General features: G+C 33.8%; 1 protein-coding gene across 1 annotated transcript in view; it reads right to left on the reverse strand.

Moving 5' to 3' along the window:
• LOC140431442 (protein PAT1 homolog 1-like) overlaps positions 1–22105 on the reverse strand; it is a gene marked incomplete at its 5' end in the record, with an annotated part of 36418 nt that extends 14313 nt beyond the window's left edge. Inside the window, 5 exon segments of the mRNA XM_072519371.1 lie at positions 12290–12464; positions 13762–13982; positions 15999–16166; positions 21941–21960; positions 21963–22105. Coding sequence (XP_072375472.1) covers positions 12290–12464; positions 13762–13982; positions 15999–16166; positions 21941–21960; positions 21963–22105 — 727 coding nt within the window.
• Positions 22106–22450: the final 345 nt, after the last annotated feature.

Below are 22450 nucleotides of genomic sequence, written 5' to 3' on the forward strand. Positions count from 1 at the left end.
TTATAGACTCGACCATAGATAGCACTGTACAAATAAAATTACTGGTTTTTTATGTTGGCAGTCCAGTTTCGGTAGTAACGGAAAAGTTAACTCCTGAACAGAATTGTCGCACCACTTGGTTTTTAAAACTGACAATAAAAAAATGTGATTTTATTCAACAAAACGAGGTTAAAATCTTAGATTAATGAAACCGGTAGATAGAACATATAGATAGAACTTACAATATTACACTGTTATAGATCGCCATCCGGTAATATTAATATTTTTTAGAAAATCTTGATTCTGTTTTAAATTTCGTTTTATAAATTAATATAAATAATAATATAAATTAATAAGTTGTGTAAGAGCATGACAAACTTTAAACTAAACTTTTGACTGCACACATTTTCTATTAAATTGAAGAAATCCTTCAATTTTAAATATTACTCGTTTTGTTGTTAGTTTGTTTAGTGTGTTTGTTAACTTGCTTGTTTTATTTAACTAACTGACCAATTCTACACAAACTATGTTTGTCTAAAAGGAGACAAAGTATTTATTTATTTATAAAATGCATTTCTCTCTTGAAGAAAAAAATATCACTAATATCTGCAAAACTTGCGAATATTGTATACGAATAAGTACTCATATTAGTTTTAGTTATTGTTTTAAATAAATTATTTAATAATTAAATACTCTAAATCGACGTTATTTTATTATTCCCAAATTGTCCTGGATACGTACCTGTCACACCTCCCACTCATTTGTCCTAACTAGAAATATTTGGCAGCCTTTGCGCATCTGTTTGTTGCCTGAATGTTATATCTTTCCTTTCATTAATCTAAGGTTAAAATGAACTAGCCTCAGGCATCAGACTATATTTCTAATACCGAGTGTTCCGAGCCACAAAACAGCTTGAAGCCTTCGCTGTATTCATCTGAATACATTTTGGAATATTTGCTCTGCCTTTTTCCCACTCCTCATGAGCAACTTCGGCGAAATTTTTCTGTCGGTATTCTTATCTTCAGCTACTCACACTTACTCAGTTTCTTCATTAGTAACTAGCTGCTTTTTCAGGTTTCAGATACTGAGCACATTCAGACACTAAGAATGGAGTGGACATGACTACATTGTAACAAGGGTATCGCTTTCAAATGGACTCTCGAGGGGCCGAAACGAGAGACGAGTGTAGTTCAATGATGGCGTGTACATTTTTAAAATAAGGAAAATCATTGTGATGACTAATTCGAAAGGAACCCTTTACATAAGACTGCTTTAAAAGTACTAATATTGGAATAATGATCTTATGTACCTATTTATATTTTTATTTAACTGACTAATTTAGCTGATTTACAGTAAATAATAATAATAGCCCGGCAGCCTAATGTAACCTTAATTTTGAAAAACAAATTTGCCATAATAATAATAATAATAAAGTTATTAAATACGTCCTTACAATCTTATAACCTCGTTGGACGAAGGGTTTCACATGTACTTTAGGAATGGGAAAATAACAACAGCAACAAAAAAACAAATTCATTATAACTATATTAGTTATTATTTAAAATAAATCTGTTTATGCTGATTCACTTCCAGATGTTAATTCACCATCAATACTGTCTTCTCCCGGAGTAATAATAATGGGCTCGATAAGAACATCAACACGCGTGGCTACGTCTCACATTTTATCTTCTTCTTTCTGTGGATGCTTAATGCATGACTGCCAGTTGGAAGCGGTTGTATTTTGTATGGTGTGTTCTAATAATAATTTGACATTTTTAAATTTGAAGGTTATGTTTTTTTGCGCTATCTTATTTTTTATATGTGCCCATATCAGCTCAATAGGATTCAATTCACAATGATACGGTGAAGTTCTTAATACGGTTATGTCATGCTCACGTGCCATTTCGTCTACTGCAAATCTGATATATGAAGTCTTTTACTTGCGTACTACATCAAATAATCGAACTTTTATCATGGACTGGTCAAAATCTATATTTTTGCGTCTTAGCCAATTTACTATATCTGCCTTTCGAGATGCAGAAGTCGGTATTTTTTCCATACGACGGCTGTGATAAAGTGCATTGTCCATTATAATTACCTATCCAGATTCTACAAGAGTTAGTATAGAGGAAAATCATTGTTCAAACACATCCGAATTCATATCCTCACGATAATCGCTTATTTTGATTGAGGTAAACACATTTAAACCACCTTGTAAGAAACCTGAATCACTTCCTATGTGCGTAATAATGAGGCGACTTCCTTTGTCTGAAGGTGCTTCTAAGCCGATTGAAAGTCTGTCATTAAAAGCCTGTCGCGAATAGTTACGTCGTGCCATACTTTGGATTTCGTATGACCCCTATTCAACCAAGTTTCGTCCATACAATAATTTTTTTTTCCAAGACGTCTAAAATCACGAATTTTTTGTAAATATTCTCTCCACCATATCACTAGTTCGTCTCTCTCGATTAACAAACTTTTCCTACTTCTCTTTACATACAGAAAATTCATTTCACGTAATGTTCTTTGTAATACCCGCATGGATATTTTATTTAAAGTATCATTGATTATACTTTTCGTAATATTGTCAAATACAATTTTTGTACGTCCTTTGTGAATATGTTTTTACAGTGGTTTATTACCTTAAATTATTCGGTAAACTAATACGAGCTGATACTTTCGTTAAATTGCCACACAATGCCGCGACGTCCTCAAAAATCGATTTAATCATTTGCTTTTCTTTCACAGATAACCACCTCCTTTTATCCGGTTTATTAACAGATGTACTGCATGTTGGTTTTGATGCCATGTTACCCGACTGTGCGCTCATGAAATACTTCTAACCACCTGATTTTAATATTTATTTCCACTATTTACCGGCGAGTTTTAACAATTGTGCCGTATTGCAACAAGAATATTAGTTTCGAAAAAGATAACACTGTCCGCCTGCCCCTCTCTTGACATTCAGTTATACCTCAACGACACTGATAAGCTGCACACGGTACTAAATAATAAAGTTCGCAACAAGGCGAGTATACGTCATCCAGTAAGAAGTAAATTTGTATGCTAATAAATAAAAAATATATAGCCGCTTACTATCAAGTGTTTACGAACTACAAAATGTCTGCCCTGACAATCCTATTGAATTTAGATTATATACTTTTGCAATTCGTTATTTTGATTCACCAAACCAGAGCAACATAAGAAATTAAGGGTCTGATAGCCGTTTTATATGGTTAAGCTTTCAGACTCCATGTTTTGACACAATGCCAAGGTCCCCTATAGTGCCCTTGTTTCTTTATTGATGATATTTGTTTTCTTCAAGAATAACTTAATATCTACTTAATATTTTCCGAAAATAATAGTGTTACTCCACTCATAACCGGAGGTGCAACTCTGAGTTACCATATAAATAGTAATTGAGTTGAATAGCAACCAAGAGAAAGTACTTTAGCAACGGTCTCTGTTCCTAATATGTATTAACTGACAAAATAATTTTTTCATAAAAGACATTGGCTTCTTGAATGACGAATAATTTTTTAGTTTGATGAAAGCGTGCATAGGATAACATAGCATCCCTTAATCATCAAAAAGATTAATTAATGAAAAATAAAAATAAAACTTTTAAAATTCTCTGTAACGACCAATGGCAGAGATTACAGTATTGTTACGATAAATTCTGACCCTAAACTGTAAATATTATGACTAATTCTTTTTTGTTGTAGTTATTTGAGAGTGCAACGATCTCTCATCGAAGACCCCTGACTGGTTTTTTTGGTCCCGCTTGGAAGTTTCGAGTCGTGGAAATGACTCATCATAGGCCTTTCGCCAAAACAGCAGTATATTCGATGGGTTTCGAGAAACAGCTGTTTTCATTCTCGAATAACAGGACTTTATATTTATAGAGGAATTTTGTTATGAAGAGGGCCAGTTAATTTTTGAACGCGCTCGCGATTTTAATTGTTACGTTCGTCTATATAAATTATGTATTATTAGTTAAATAAATTGATATAAATTATCGTGCTTTTTAAAAAATTAAAATAAGAACCTTTTAATAAATAAATAATAAATGAAATAGAATAGATTATAATTAATAAATTCACAACAAATGGTGTCAGAATAGTGGAATACATCAAATAAATTGCGAAAATAAATAAGACATAATAATATAACAAGTGAATATTTGTAAATTGTGAAAATGACGACGATTTATGAGCTCCCAGTCACGAATTTAAGAAGACATCTCGAAGACAGAGAATTAGCTTCTACCGGAAAAAAGGCCGAGTTAGTCCAACGACTAAAGAACGCTTTGCTAGAAGAAGGACTAGATCCAGAGACTTATATATTTGAAGATGCTGTCCTCTCGTCGATTTCGAAAGTTTCTTCTGATGTAGCCAAAGTTTCTGGTGACATCGCATCATTAGAGAACAAAGTTTCTGACGATATTTCGAAGGTATCTTCTGATGTAGCCAAAGTTTCTGGTGACATCGCATCATTAGAAGACAAAGTTTCTAACAAAATTTCTTCTCTGGAAAGTAAAGTTTCTGCTAACATCTCTTTAGAAATCTCTAAAGTCACTTCTGAGATGTCTGCCCTCGACGATAGAATATCGTCGTTAAAAGACCAAGTTGCTGCCGATATGTTGGCTTTCGAAGAAAAGATATGGAAAGAGATGGAAAGGAAGATGGAGGAAACAGGGACAGCAGAGAGAGGAAACAATCCAATTACAGTAGAGACAAAAGAAGAGGAGACAAAATGTAAGTTGGAGACACGTCCGAAATTTGAAGGAAGTGGAGGTTCTGTTCATGTTAAAGTCCCAACTTTCGACGGAAAATCATCATGGAACAACTACATGAAACAGTTCGAATCAGCCGCAAGAGCGAATGGATGGTCTGAAAAAGAAAAGGCTGTAAACCTGACTATCGCTCTTCGAGGAGATGCATTAGATGTGCTTCAGACCATAGCCGTAGAGGAGACGGATGATTTCGAACAACTAAAGAAGAGGTTAAATATGCGATATGTCCACGAACATTTGGAGCATGTATATCAGTCGCAGCTTAAAAATCGAAGACAAAAGAAAGATGAGGCTCTTCAAGAATATGAGGTAGATAATGCCAGATTAGTACGATATGCTTATCCAACAGCTCCCGAAGACATGATGGAAAAATTGGCCGTTCAAACGTTTATTGATGGTCTTCGTGATCATGAAATGCAGAGAACACTGCGATTAGCTCGTCACAAGACGCTGGTTGATGTCTTATCCGCCGCCCTCGAATACGAGTCAGCTACGCAGGCCTCTGGCGGTTACAGTAAAGTTAGGACTGTAAAAGAGGAAGGAGATGAAGATAAACTTGACCAGCTCGTTAATATGATGAAAAGCATGACATACAAGAAAACGAAGACCATCAGATGCTGGAATTGTGGCGAAATAGGACACGTACGAAGCTCCTGTAAGCATCCTAGGTACGACGCAAATCAAGAAACTCACCATCAGGAAAACTAGAACGGGTCGGCCTTAGGGGGCAGCTTCGACCCAGAACTTTTCCAAAGACCCTCTCATACTAATAGCTTCTTTGAAATGTCGTGAAGATAGTGTATATGTAGATGGAGAAATAAATGGTAAAAAGCATACGTTGTTGGTGGATAACGGAGCGACCAGAACCATTATACGCCCGACAGTTATAAACAGCCGTAAGAAACTGTTACCAACGAGGTTGCGACTTCGGACCGCTACAGGTGAAAATGCCAACATTCATGGAGAAATCCAGGTACAATTAGGAATTGGAGCAGAAAAGTTCGTCCATACTGTTATAGTTGCTGACATCGAAGAGGATGTTATATTAGGAATGGACGTAATGAATACGCATGGATACCAAATGGATTTTAAGAATAAGGTAATCAAAGTTGGTAACGAGGAGGTATTTCTCCATCCACATAATGACAACACTGCAAGCAGCCATTAAAGAAGATACAGTCGTGCCTGCGAGAAGCGAAACGATCATAGTAGCGCGGCTACAGGGAATTGTGGACGGAGGGAGACCTGTTATGATGGAGCCTTGGAAACACGACGATGAGGTTGGCCGTGGAATCATAATTGGAAAGGAATTGGTGACTTCGGCTAAGGAAATTCCTGTGAGACTTATTAATGTCAACGACTACCCAGTGACCATAAAGAAAGAGACAAAAGTAGGAACTTGTGTACCTGTGACATCCATAATCCGTCAGGCGACAACATCTGATAATTCCAACGACAAATTCGACCAAATGGTTGCAGTTGCTGGACAGTCTCTGAATCAGATTGAGAAAAGAAAATTAAGGGAATTTCTTCGGCAGTATCGTGATATTTTCGTACCGAAAGGAGGAAAGACGGGAAGAACTACCGTTGTTAAGCATAAAATTGATACTGGTAATGCTAAGCCAATTCGTCAAACAGCTCGAAGATTACCACAGGCGAAAAGAGAGGAAGCTGAAACGATTGTTCAGGAAATGAAGAAAGACGGGGTGATAGAACCTTCTACGAGCCCATGGGTCTCTCCGGTGGTCCTGGTTAAGAAAAAAGACGGAACGACGAGGTTCTGTGTGGATTACCGTTTGCTGAACAACGTTACCAAGAAAGATAGTTATCCTCTGCCTCGGATCGATGACACATTGGACACATTGGCTGGAAGTAAATTGTTTTCTACTTTGGATTTGAAGTCTGGATACTGGCAGGTAGAAATGGACCCAGTAGATAAAGAAAAGACAGACTTCACCACAGGATCTGGATTGTGGCAATTCAACGTTATGCCATTTGGACTCTGTAATGCTCCTGCGACATTTGAGAGGCTTATGGAAAATGTGTTGAGAGGGTTATCTTGGAAAACATGCCTGGTTTATTTAGATGACATAATCGTCTTGGGGGAGACATTTGAAGGTCATTTGAGGAATTTAGAAAACGTTTTTAATCGACTTAAAGCTGCCCAATTGATGCTAAACCCCAAGAAGTGCCAGCTATTTCAAGATAAAGTCAATTATCTGGGTATATAGTCAGTAAAGAAGGAGTGGCCGTGGATAAGGGAAAAATCGATTCCATTAAGGAATGGCCAAAACCAACTGACAAACACCAAGTGAGAAGTTTTCTTGGACTATGTACTTACTACCAAAGGTTTATTAAGAAGTTTGCAGATATCGCTAAGCCATTAACGCGACTTACGGAGGAAGCAAGAGATTACCGCTGGGATACAGACTGCCAAAATGCCTTTGAGACCTTGAAAAAGCATTTAATAACAGCACCAATTTTAGGGTATCCACTGCCAGAAGGAGAGTTCATCTTAGATACAGATGCAAGTAATGTGGGAATTGGAGGAGTGCTGTCTCAGATTCAAGGAGGACAGGAACGAGTCCTCGGATATTTTAGTAAAGTTCTTTCAAAACCTGAGCGGAATTATTGTGTCACGAGAAGAGAACTTCTAGCAGTAGTGAAATCAGTAGAGCACTTCTATCAATACCTTTATGGTAGGAAGTTTCTAATCCGAACCGACCATGCCGCCCTTAAATGGTTGATGCAGTTTAAGAATCCAGAGGGTCAGATAGCCAGGTGGATCGAACGACTCCAAGAATACGATTTTAAGATTGAGCACCGGGCCGGAGTTAGCCACAGAAACGCTGATTCTCTTTCCAGAAGGCCATGCCCAGCAGAGTGTTCCCACTGCTACAAAACGGAATCCAAGGAAGCAGCAGTGCTAAGAACAACGATGGTCAACGACGACTGGACGCCTACTGAGATCAGAGAAGAACAAGAAAGAGATCCAGTTATACAGAAAATTCGAAAATGGAAAGAGGAAAACCGTCGACCACCTTGGCAAGAAATATCAAACCTATGCTCAGTAGTTAAGACGTATTGGGCCCAGTGGGACTCATTTATCATCGAAGATGGCTTGCTCAAACGACTCCTGGAAAATGATGACAGTTCAGAGAAGAGAAGACAGTTGGTGATCCCAAATAGCAGAATAGCCGAAGAAAGAAATAGAATAGATTATAATTAATAAATTCACAACAGTATCATAGGCAGGAAAATAATGAATCTATTCATATAAGAGAAAAAAAAGAAGATGTGTGGAGAGATAAAAATAAGCGGCTATATTTTGTCGCTATATTTTGAAGTATTCGCTACAACTTGTTATTCACTGTCTAAGAGAAATAAGGAAAAATAAGTTAGCTTGCAATCTTAATCATATCTATGATCTTATTTTTGTTCTCAATTAATGCATTTAAGTTTATATATGTACAGGGTGTCCCAAATTGGTATGTTTTGAAGGGTATACCGAAAACTAGGAGATAGAAAAAAGTAGTAAAGATGTCATGACTTCTTTTTTCGTTAAAGTAATGCTTGCCCAAACAAATCATCAATAGCACCTCACAGTAGCGAAATACAGGGCGAATATTGAAAAATGTCGAAAACGACAGGGTTAAATATCATCTTTATTAATAAAAATTAAAAAAAGATTTTATTAGAACTTTTTATAGAAATATTATGGAAACGTCCAGCGAATTTTTTTAGGGGGTCTCACTAAAGAAATATAATACCAACTTATGTTTTTTATATGACTATATACTTTGACATTTTTCATTCTTAATTCTCTTTTACTGATATGACATAATATATATCTATTTTCAGTTTTTGAAGCTACTGTGCAGATAATATGTTTATAGTTGACGTTATGTTATAGGCCCTTAAAAATAAAACACTCGTATTTTAACATTTTATTACGAGGATATTAATCCCTTAACAGTTTTATTTAGCAAAAATAAAATCAGTACCTACCTAACAAAAAAGTAAATACTTACTACTAATTGTTGGTTCAAAGCGAATTATTGCTTTTAAAGTATTGTTTCCATATTTTATAAATAAAATTGTCACGAAATAGAACACACCGTATTTTATTACATTTTTCGTTTCTATTTATAATTTTTTATCGGATATAATATTATTGTCTTCTATTTTTTTATTATTGTTTTGAAGCTATTTTCTTCTGACATTATGTGTATTTTCTTGTTACTAGTTTTATTGGGAATAAGCCACAATTTTACTTTAAAATAAATTTATTTTGACGTTTAGATTTCCGTAAATTGCATTATTTTTTTTTTATCTAAAATAACATATTGTTACATCTTGTATAAATATTCATTTGGTAGAGTAGGTTATATTAACAGGTAATATGTAATAGTGAAGGTAATATTTAGCGATGAAGCTCGCATATCCAGTGCAGGAATATTAACTGATACAATAAACTATACTTCATCTAATTTACATAGTGGTGCACGTCTTCAGCGTCATAGCCCGTGACGTCACATGATACCAACACGAAATATTTAGGCGGTAGGTGCGTTCTTTTTTAGAATCACTTTGCCGAGTACACTGGCATTACAGCCACTAGACATATTTTATTATATACGCGTAGAACTAATATTTAAAGATTTCTATTAATGTTAACTTAAAGAAATAGACAACAATATGTTTCATTTAATTTGTATAAATGCATTATAAAGCGTTTTTATGAAGAACATTTGTTCGGAACACACTGTAACTGTAATCGAACGAAGGTGAAATTGTGGCATAAATTGGTAACACTTATTTGACAGTTGCGGTGTTGACACTTTTTGTACTTTATTATTTTAAATTTTAAAGTGAATACCTCTTGTTTTATATTTTTACCTACTTAATAAAATCTGTTCTTTTTAGAACAAAATTAGTGTGTTTAATTTCAAAAATGTCACGTAAGAATTTAAATAGTCGTTGTAAAGAATAATAATAATTATGTGACCTATTTGATTTAAAATGGATTCAGGATTTGTTTATACTTTGGCAACTATGTCAACTTCGATCTCTGACGTAGATAATGACGTGCAACGGTTTGTAAATTAAAAGGACTGTATATTCAAATGACTCAAATACTTACTTAGTTCAGGGGATCAGAAGGTAAGAGAGATTCGGTTTTAACGTTAGTCTTTTGTTAAGCATAATAAATTAGTTTATCTTGTATTTGATGATAAACTAACCGCTGCCGGATATATAGGTATCTTAAAAATAAACTTAAATACCATTTTTAATGAGAAATACATATTTGACAGAGAGTAATACATTTTTGTTTTAACAAGATGGAGCACCTGCTCATAATGCCGACTTCGTTGGAAATTATTTAAATGAAAAATATCACAATCGGTGGATTGGAACTTATTGTTCTTGTTCACCAGAACTCAATCCTGCTAATTTTTTTATTTGGCGATTTAAAAAAAACACTGTTTATAAAGCTGACTTTAATACTAAGGAAGAATAATTCCAAAGCATTCATCAAGCATTTAGAAAAATAAAGCCAATGCATATACTCAATTGAGTAAGATCTGTAAGAAAAAGGTGTTTTTCAACAAAACGAGGGCATTTTGAATATTTATTATAATTTTTAAATTTTTGTAAAATGAATTCTAGTTGTTCCTTTGTGTATTATTGTTGTTTTTATGTTTATTATAAAGTTATTATTTTCGTAAAATTAACTCTGATTCTTAAGTAGTTTTTTGTTGCTGGTAGATGTGTTATTTCCATTTTTTAAGTGAATTGATCTTATTTCTGGTAAATTAAACTGTAAATGATTATTATCCCAATAATAAAATGTAAAAGGTTGCAGAGTAACTCCAACGACTGAAAATAGATGCATAATATGTCACATCAGGTGAAAGAGAATTAAAAATGCAAACTATAAATGGCAAAATATATAGGGTGTCCCATATAAAAAATCATATCATCATCATCATCATCATTGGTGCTACAGCCCTATAAAAGAGCCTCGACCTTCCCAAGTCTATTACGCCAGTCAGTTCTATCCATTGCCAACTGTTGCCAGTTTGCTGCGCCTATTTGTCTACCATCCTCATCTACACCATCCCTCCATCTGAGTTTTGGTCTACCCCTACTTCTACTTCCCACAGGTTGTGACATAAGGATTCTTCTAGGAGGGTTGTTCTGCTGTGATCTTGCCAGATGTCCTGCCCATCTTAGTATTCCTATTTTTATAAAGGATACTACGTCTTTACCACCAAATATATGTTTATATCTGTGATATATCTCGTAGTTGTACCTCCTTCTCCAAACACCATTTTCACAGATGCCACCAAATATTCTTCTCAGGATCCTTCGTTCAAATATAAGCAGGAGATTTTCATCTGCCTTGGAAATGGTCCATGTCTCCGACCCATATGTCAACACTGGTTGTATAAGGGTTTTGTATATAGTTATTTTTGTTTTTTGGCTTAAGTTTCTGCTTCTCATATGTCTACTCAGTCCAAAATAGCATTTGTTTGCTAGGATTATTCTTCGCTTGATTTCTTCCGTCATGACGTTCTCCTTGGTGATCAGGGAGCCTAAGTATGTGAATTTGTCCACCACTTCAAATGGTAGAATTATCAACCGTGAATTGGTGGTCGATGTTTCTGGCTCTATTGTTGGGTGTTGATGCCATTATCTTAGTTTTATTTTCATTTACTTGCAGGCCCGTATTTTTTTAGGCGTTTGACAAGGTGGTATACATTTCTTCTAGCTTGCGTGTTGTGCGGGCAACTAGATCAACATCATCTGCATATGCCAAAATTTGGGATGATTTATTAAAAATGTTTCCTCTGCTGTCTATTTGGGCATCCCTGACCGCCTTTTCCAAAGCTATGTTGAAAAGGAGACACGCCAGCGCATCTCCCTGTCGCAGCCCAACATGCGTTTCAAATGCCTGTGATTGTTCGCCCTGTATTTCGACTTTGCAAACAACTTTACGCATTGTAGCCTTAACCAATCTTATCAGTTTATCGGGGATGTGGAATTCATCCATGGCTTCATACAATTTATTTCTTAGGACACTATCATGGGCCGATTTAAAATCTACGAAAAGATGGTATGTGTCGATATTGAATCATTGGTTTTTTCCAGTATTTGCCTTAGCACAAAGATCTGGTCTGTTGTTGATCGACCAGGCCTAAAACCACTTTGATATTCGCCAAGAAGCTCCTCTGAATAATATATCTATCAAAAGTTTAAATAAAGTTTTTAAAAATTTTTCTTAATAAATAAGATATTTAACCCTGTCGTTTTCGACATTTTTTAATAATTGACATGGCATCTTAACTATTTTTTTTCTCCTGTAGTTTTTGGTATACCCTGTAAAACATACCAATTTGGGACACCCGGTACATTATACTTAATAATTTATTACCAGCAGATATTTCTGCCCAGTTCCCATAGACATTTATACAGAAGAAAATAAATACATGTCTATATTTGACCACTTACCTTTCCTTTCCGAATGTTAAGGAAACTACAGATCTTCTCTTCTTGTACAAAACCTTGAAAAATCTTTACTATATAGTCGTATTGATTTTCTAAAACAATTTCACTTTCTAACTTAAACAGTCTTAGGACTTCTCGTTTTTGTTCTGGCGTGGGGGCTAACTCCAACTCTCTTAATCTGGAATAAGGACAATTTATATAGAACCATCGAAGAAAACAAAACATATATAATTTAAGAAGGCCATGAAACAGTTTATTTGTATGTGTCTGTAGTAGCATAGTCACCATGTTGAATGACGACCTTTATTTTAAACAAGCATTTCTGGGAAAATTAAGTAAAAAATGGTATTCAGTAAGGCAATTATTACCGAATATTACTTTCATATACATATAAAAGTAAACAGCTAATCGCAAAACAGTGTGAATGGCAAAATGAAAATTATAAAATGATAGTTTTCAGTAAACAGAAAAATGATTCAGTATTTGTGACATTTTTACCGGTAAAATAAAAAGCATTAGCACTTAAATCCGACCTCCAATTAGTTATTTAATTATGATTTAAACTTTAATTATTAAAAATACCATGTTTAAAAATTAATCGTTTTGGAACTTTTGCACATGCAGTGTGATAAGTGAGACAATAACAAACATAGGACAATGCAATACACAAAACCCTGCACTATACTACTTAAGTAATACAGAATCGCAATACACACTCAACAAGATCCCCGACACGGAAACGGTGTAGGTTTCATAATTAAAACGTAAATTAAACAATATGTAAAATCATTTGTACTACATTAAGACTGAAGTTACAGTTCCTATGAACATCCACTACCGATAAAGATTTCTATCAGATTTTCATTTAGTTACCATTTTATCATTTATACGGCAAGATTAACAAACGTAAATTTTTGTATTATTTTTACTGTAAAGTGCGTGTCTGCTTCTCAAAATGAATTTAACCCGTAACGGATACCCACCGGTCCTGTATACCCATCGCCATGTGGACCCATCGCCATTGAGATTTAAGCATACTTTAACGAACCTGAACGGATTTCGGTCCGCGTGACCCCAGGGGAATTTTACCGTTATAGTTTTTGTGGGATTTCATAAAAGGAAAAAACATTTTAACTTGATATTATTAATTTTTAACTACTTAAATGAAGAAACAGATTTTAAGGAAATAAGCGATCACTACACATCCAGTGATATTGAGTAACAATCTGATGATCAAGACTATGATTCTGATTAGAGTAAATTAGGAGGAGTAAAAAAGAAGAAATATTAGGGCGTAAATACCAAAAAACCCAATATTTATGCGTAAAACGGAAAGAAACGGAGAGCGCGAAGCAGAAAAACGAAAAAAAAAAGGAAGACTAGCAACCACATGAATGAAGGGCATCTCTAAGACGATGTCGGAAAGAAATTTAAGAGATGAAGACCGCCACAATAGAAAGGAGTGTGTTACTTACCTTTGTTTTTGCTTCATTTCTCTTAATTTATCCATATTGCTTATATACAAAGGATTATTGATATCTTCCGCCTTAAGCAGTAACGCGTACAATGCTTCCAGTTCTAACAACAGCTGCTTCGTCTTCCTTGTGTCCCTCGGTACCTGAGGACTGTCAGTTTCTTTGTCAGGAGTAACAATGTCCATGTCGATGATTTTTCGAGGAGCCGTGACCGACCCACACTGAAAATATATGATTAGTTAACCATTTCTAGCTTATTTTATATACACATGTCTAACATATATATATATATATATATATATATATATATATATATATATATATATATATATATATATATATATATAGTTACTTGTATATATATACACCGGGTGGTGAATCGCCAAATGGGCCATAGGAACCTCAATGGGAAATTCTAAATTGTTGAATTCCTGCTTCCCTAATTATTTTATATCAAAAGTTATAAGAAACTTTTTATAGAGGGGTGAAATCTGCATTAAAAACAAGTGTTAAATGAACGGATAAATTTAAATGAACGGAAATTATTCATTTTCAAAATTTTTAAGACCGTGGAATTATGAATATTAAACTGGTCTGCAATGGTCCGAGAACTTATTTCAGGATTTTCTACAACTGCTATTAATACATTTATTTAATTTTGATTTTCTAAATTTCTTGGTAACTCAGCAATATTGTTTGTACATGTACAATTGGAAATCACGGTCCCAGTATTTTCAAAATTTTGTAAAATCCTTTAAATTGTTGACTGACTTGGAATTGGTTTATTGCGATATCTTACGCTAAATAAAGAACTGACAATTCGCGCACGATTGCCTGAATAAAACATTTTTATTATTGCTACTTTCTCCTCAACTGAATGCATTTTTAATCAACTTTATTGTTTTTTAAACAATAAATCACAAAATAAAAATTTTGGCAATTCAAATATTGTCAAATATCAGAAACATCAATATGACCAAATGCAACATGTCATACACATTCTTGCATATCGTGTGGCCTGACTTTAAGGAGTGGTCTGAAACATGTATTATATTCTTGCAAAATTTTGGAATATGGAAATTTTGAAATAATAATTGTTGCTAATTTACGGTGTACCCCAATACTGAATTAATAAACAATAATGTCAAACTGTCAGTTTCTGAAAAATCAATCATGGCCAACTCACAATAATTATTGGTAAACGTTAAAATATCTACACAAATTAATACTTTGATAGAAAAATAAAAATATCTAGAAAACTGATAACTTTAGGTATAGGGAGTACTTCATAAAATTTGAAGTACGATATTAGTACTTTTCGATAGTGATATAAAATATCACTATAAATACATTTTTATAGTGATATAAAATTACCAAGAAAATAATGTACTTGCATTTTGATTTACCCTGTATTTGATTTAACGAATATTATGAAAACGAATATGTTTTATAATTTTTAACAATTATTATTACCACAAATAGTCTGGCTAATTGGCTATACCAAAGACATTATACAATAAAAAAAAACAATTATTAAAAAAATATGGTTGCAATAGATCAATGTTCCTATACTCCTTTTTAATTATACAGGGAGTTAAACTTGATACGATTTTCAGGTAATATTGGTTATAACTTTGTAAATACCCGGTATAACATAATAAAACTTTACATTGTTGTGATGTGGAAGTGAAGCAGATTTCAAATATAAAATATACAAAATAAAATACAGGGTGTTCCATTTAAAAAACATAGGTTTGGTCTGACACCATCTTATGGAACACCCTGTAAGATTGTAACTAATTTTAAAATGTGGAGTTTAAAGCTATCTACAATTTTTGTCAATAACTTTTTTAAGATTTTAAGATAAGTTTGATATAACAGTTAAACTTACTACTATAATATAAAATTTATGTTATATATTCAATTTGAATTAAGTCTCAAATTCGTGACTAAACGATTAATACTATATTTTTATCAGAAATGTACAATTGCTTGGGAACATAAAATAATTGGAGCGAAAATAACAATTTCTATATATCTTAGTAAAGTGATGCATGCCATAAAATGTTCACGACTATAAAAACTAATCGATTTTCTGGTGAATTTTCACCCAAAGCACGTGTATGTCATAATATGCAAGTAAATATGTTACAAAATGTTTACGATCGCTGTAATAAAATCTATATATAGATTGATAATTTTAAATATTTTAATTTATATCCAAAATAGGTACTCACCTGTAACTTGCCTAACGAATTTTCAAATTGCAAAGGCGTATAGACCCGTGGTGTTAGTGTATTTGCATTTTCTTGCCTATCACTGTTCCTGTGTTGCCTTTTATGATGTACGTTTCTTTCGTTAGAGTTTTCTTTGTTGTTACCTTTCAATTTCCTCTCCTTAAAGATCTTAAAACAAAGAAAGGGTAATTTGTAAGATAATTTTTTTTTTTTTTATTTTTTTTTAGCGATTAAATCTTCTAAAAACTATGGCCAATAAAGAATGGGGTGCGAATCGCCAAACACTTTTAATGTTATACAGAACATTAATCAGATCAAAATTAGATTATGGATCTAGTGTGTATTCTACAGCCACTAAGACACTGCTAAAAAACTTGACAGTCTTCACAACCTATCTTTACGTATAATATATGGAGCTTTTCGCACAACACCAATCGTAAGTATTTATTGTGAAGTTGGTGAACCGTCCTTAGAAGACAGAAGACTTTATTTAAGTGTAGCATACGCCGTAAAAATCAAGTCTAACCCAAAAAACCCTACTATTCACAATTGTTTTACAGAAAAGTTCCCAAATCTCTTCATAAATAAGCCAAGAACTGCCAAACCTTTCTACGCAAGGATTAGAAGCTATTTAAATCAATTAAACTACACGTTCCCAGAAAGCCTCAATTTGCTTACAGGTAGCGTCTGTGAGAGTCCCCGACTCAATTCCGTACAACAGTATAGGAAAGATATAACATCGTAGTAACCTGAATGATCCCAATTTTCATTGACGTTCGTACCAAGGTAGGTGTATGTTTTTACTCATTCTATTGGTTGACCATTCATACTGATTCTTTCAATTTGTTGTTCCTTCTTAGAGATCATCATACATTTTGTTTTCTTAATGTTCAGTTTAAGTCTTCTCTGACTCACTTCTGTGATTCTATTTATTAACTCCGTGTACCACCGTGTCATCCGCGTATCTGATGTTATTGATTAATTCTCCGTTAATTTGAATTCCAGCTTCAACATCTTCTACTGCTTCTTGAAAGATTTCCTCAGAGTATATGTTAAACAGCAGGGGTGATAGTATCCATCCGTGTCGGACCTAGTCATGTGTAACACTGTGTGGTATGACACTTTTGTGCTGATAATTTACGGTGCGTCATGTGTATTGACACCGCGACAATAAAGTGTCATGACACAGTAACACCGTCGTAACACCCCGAGTGTTCCCGAGCAAGGCAATTCACTGCAATAGTGCGATTTGATACAAGATACAACAAAAAGAGACAGTATGTTCTTTTGCTTTGTGTCCTTTGTTCTCAAAAAGGTTTTATTTGTGAAAAGATCAACTCTCGGTCAGAGTCTCGCACAACTATTAAGTAAATGCAAAATAGATGTTACAGCTTCTTCATCTGTTTTTACAATATCTGTCCTTATTTCGATGGTTTAGCAAAATATTGTCGTTCTGTAAGGATATAACCAGTCTCTTTATTTAGATTATTTTTTATGGGCCACTCACTTGAATTGATCCCAAATAAAAGTTTATACTCAGATATAGATTATTAATGTTTTGACCCAAATCAATTTTAAAAAGAACATTTTTATTGAAGCTTGAGATATTACAAAAGTTTGTAAAAATAAATTTAAATATAAGTAATTACTAAATAATTTTAAAGTGTTTAATAATCACAGATCAGACATAGAATATCTTTGTAACCCATTTATTAAATTTAATATATTTGACATTTTCATTACAGATGTATAATGTGTATCTAATTTCAATAAATTTTTATGCACAAATATCATGCTTCAGATATTGTGGAATAGAGTACTTAGGTATTCTATTTAATAGATATCCGACATAAAGGATTATCAAAAGTACTACACGCAAATATCAACAGCACCCTCATTTGCCAGTATTTCCATTGTATTAACTACAATGTTATGTAAATCTGAACAACCTGTTAGGTATAATTCTTTGAACAAAAGGTAACTTACATCTCATCCCACACGTTAAAATGTTAAATCTCTTTAAAATACCAAAACCTCTGTCATTCAGAATTCTTGACGCAATTTATGATAGATTATACAGCACTTCGAACTGCTGAAGATTCTACAATGGTAGTTGAGAACTTAATATCCACTATTTCCTAATAATCCATAGTCCAGAAATTCCCTATTTTATATACCCATAATATGTAAAAGTATTTAACAACTCCTAAAATAGCTACTTCTAATAATTGCACTTTCATATTGTACAACGAGTATTATGGGTTATAGTACCTATTCTTTATTTTAATTTTTATTATAGGATCCTATGATAGGTAACAAATACAATTTATAGTGTATAGATTATTTTTATATATACAAAAATTTAATGTCATTCGTCAAAATAAAAGAATAAAATCTGTGTTTGCAATAATTCTCTATTGATGACATACGCATTAGGGAAGGTTTAAAACTTTCAAGTAGTGTCAATGGCTTACTGTGTTATATGACACAATAGTGTTGATACAATAAGCTGCGCCAGTGTTGCTGTATCAACACCCAAAAATTTAGTGTGTTACCCATGGTTAGTCGGACCCCCCGTTTGATTTTGATATCATCGGATTCTCATGCCTCTGTAAGGATAGACGATGTTTAATTCCAGTAAAGATTGCTAATAATTCTTAGATCACAGCTGTTTATTCCAATATTTGTTAATATCTCCACCAGCTTGTCGTGTTTTACCGTATCAAATGCTTTATGGTAATCAATGAAGCATGCATAAATATCGCAATTCACATCGCTCTACATCGTTGAAATGCACTAGCACTTGTATGCTAAAGAGAGCCTCTCTCGTACCTACTGCATTCCGAAAACCAAACCGTGTACGACTGATTTTGATTTCACACTCACGACAATAATCACATATGTCAGTCTCAGTTTTTTGAACGTAAAATTAGTTTCTCTGAAAAACTTAAAATAGGCCTTGTATTTCATGGTAAGATTATTCCCAGTAGTGTCTTCAAACAACTTTTGAAGCTGTTTAAAAATGTTCTTAATCGTTAGGTCTGGGTTGTCGAAGTACAATCTGTTTGTTTTTCCAGGTGTGTAATGACTTGGTTTATGTGGAATAGATTTTGAATGTTCTAAAGGCATAGAATAAACATCTGAAATTTTTTTTTGGCTTCTGTGTTTTCCACGTTTTTCATCAAGTGAAGTTTTCTAAACAATTTTTTTCTGTAATATTCTTACACGCTTAACTCCCACTTGATGTAAGTCAACAAAAAAGGAATGGCGCACGGGCACATCACAACCAGAAGTTTTTAAGCTTGTATTTCCAGTGATACTGTCTGTTAATTTTGGGATTTTTTATCTTTCTATACCTTTCTGAAGGCTCCCAACAACCTGCCAGAAGAGTGTCTTGTTCTTTTTTTAAACCATTATCATAACAAGAGTCGAATAAACGCTTTTGATCTTGCGAAGTTATCTTTGCAAAACATTTTTCTACACAACACTTACGGACAACATAAAATACCTTACTCTGTACAGTTTTTCCCTAAATTTTGACACATACTCCTGTCCACTCGGTCTCTTAGATTTTGCCACGTTTTCTTTCCAATGGTCTTTCTGAACAATTTTCTTTTTGGCACCTGTTAACACAGTCTTATCTAAAATAGCTTTACGACTAGCCATTGATTTAAAATACACTTAAACTTACAGTTTAAAATATAACATAACCTCAATCACATTGACAGAAATTCACCAAAACAGAGTCGATTTAAAGACACAAATCTTTCTCAGCTGTGCCAACACTTCACTAAAAAAAGTGTTCTACCAACGTAAAAACCGTAATTTCGTAGAAAAAATTGGTAGACTGACAGAGAACAACATAAAGAGTTCAATTCTGTGTTCTCCGAGAGAAGGACCCATAGGTCTATAGGCCCTTATTCTAGCCACCGCCTCAATTATATTTTTGAATATTTAGACAAGTATAGATTAGTATTTGAAAATAAAAAGTTTGTAATCAAATTAATGACATATACACTTTGTAACGATGTGCATCGCCTCCGTCCCGTCAGCGCTTCGTACACACGCACTCCCCAAGGTTAGTAGATGTTAAGTAGGTTGTCTCGTAACTATGTGGGCGAAGCGAGGGGAAGGCAGAATGCTTACGTCACTCATACGACAAAGTCAAATTTGACAGTTGATGGACAGTTGTCTGCACGTCTGAGTTTAAGTTCACGTTTGTTGTTGTCTCTATAGTATCATTAGTTCGTTTATTTGTTTAGTTATTATTTAGTTTTTATTTTTAAGTATAGGTATAAGGACAATATTATTTATAGAGACTTATTATTTAGTTATTTGTGTACATAAACACTTGTGAAGTGTGTTTTCGTAGCCGTGATATCAAGGTTTGTCATAACAATTATATGTAGTTTTGTACGTTATAATAATGATATATTTTTTAGATGAGATAAGTATATATAGCTTGAAGATTTGTGCTTGAAGGACTAATCATTTTTTGTATTTTAATCTAATAATAAATTATTTATATTACCTATTTCTTTTTTTTTGCCTACCACTAGATATGATAAGAATGCTGCAAATTCCAGGAAAAACATAATAAGTAAGTTCCTACATATTTAGTATTTTTGCTTTTGAACTTTTTCTACTGTTTTTTTTTTGGGTTTTTGTGCGAAATAAAGTGTTATCTCCATTTATAACACACAATATTATCACTATAATCAAATCTATTTTTTGTCATCAGACTATTGATTTTAGAAAAAAAAATTGATATAATTACTAATATAAGAACCACTTAACATCCCTATACCCAAGAAAATCCCAAAATATATTGCAAAACCTAAGTTTTTGAACCTTTTATTAGCATTGAAGCTTATGGCAATTTTAAAAGTGTCGCATGGGTGACGTATTCCCGCCTTTAAAAAGCGAGCATTTGATTGGTCTATAGTTACGGGACAACCTACTTAATATCTACTAACCTTGCGCACTCCCACCAAAAGTTCCTCCTCCATCGACAGGCGCAGAGGAGATGGAAGGCCTACGACGATATAAAACAGCGTACTCTACAAGAGAGAGTCGAGTAGTCGAGTTCCGTTAGAGTTCTGTTCTCGTGGTAACTCCACCGGGCCTCTGATTTTTAACTAGAGGCCAACCGTCCGGAGTTCAGTTAGAATATTGATCTGATAACAACTCCACCGGCTCTAGGGTATTGACTGAAGGCCAGCCGCTTCTGCTAGAGTGTTGATCTAGTGGAAGTTCCGTACCCGGTCTTTGAGTATTGATCTGAGACAGACCTATTCTTTCCGGTGACTAAGCACTGATTAGTCGCTGTCCGAGTGTTGATTGGCCCGTTTCCTCTCTATTCCGGTAACTACACCTTAGTTACGCTTAGATTTTATGACATTAATTATATTTTATTCTTAGCAGGTATTAAACAGTGGAACATCGAGTCGTCGATAGAGCCGTCCGTCGGATTATCACTTGAATCATTCTGTACAAAATATTATCTCTGATACAACTTTATTTTGTTATTTAATTTATTTAGAATCCATTTTTATTTAAATTAAACCTGAGTTTTACTGAGTCTGTTGTCTAAAAGAAATACCCGTCATAACTTCCACTACTTATGATTATTCTTCTTTTATTAATTAAAAAAGTCTGTAACAGTAAATTTATTTCAGCTATTAATAGGGTGTGGTAGGAATTTTTGTGTTGTAGGTTTCCGATGAGTCTGTCAAAATATTCCCAAGCTGAGTGAACCGACTATACCTATTACTATAAACTTAAAAATTAATACAATCACACAACTATCAATATGTCAACATCAAGATTGACAATTGACATACTGACGTTGTTTTTATTTCAATACTTCAATACGAGACAAAGCAAGGTCGAATAATAAAATTTTTGAAGGACAAAAGTATAAAAGAGCCGAGAACACTTACTGTGTAATAGTAATCATCAAATATGGCGTGCCGGTATTCAACTGCAGCATTTGAATATTTAACAACCATTGTTTTTCTCTCATCGTCATAAGACCAGCGTATTCGTCCTTTGGTTCTTGTTCTCTCTGCTGATGGTGTCTATAGCTTCCACTATCATGTCTTGATCTGCAACACAAAGAATGGCATGACAAACTTTGATACAATTTTGGGATAACTGGGAATCGACTGTTCTAACAACCATTCAAATTTCGTCATTTTGTGTCATGTGGAACAATTTCACCCAATCATGTCAACATTAGACTGATAATTGCATTCAGTGCAATTTTCAATCCCTATGACAACACGATCGAGTTTGACAACTTCATGCAAATAAATTTATAGATCTTCTATAGAAGAGAACAGCAACGAATCTAATGTTAACTTAAATTTTAATAATTGTACTTTCACCAACCGTACTTTTAATAAATAAATGTTTCGTTATGTTGAGTTATGATTTTTTTTTTTCGAAAA

The sequence above is a fragment of the Diabrotica undecimpunctata genome, unplaced genomic scaffold (assembly GCF_040954645.1).
Source record: "Diabrotica undecimpunctata isolate CICGRU unplaced genomic scaffold, icDiaUnde3 ctg00000864.1, whole genome shotgun sequence".
NCBI classification, from domain to species: domain Eukaryota; kingdom Metazoa; phylum Arthropoda; class Insecta; order Coleoptera; family Chrysomelidae; genus Diabrotica; species Diabrotica undecimpunctata.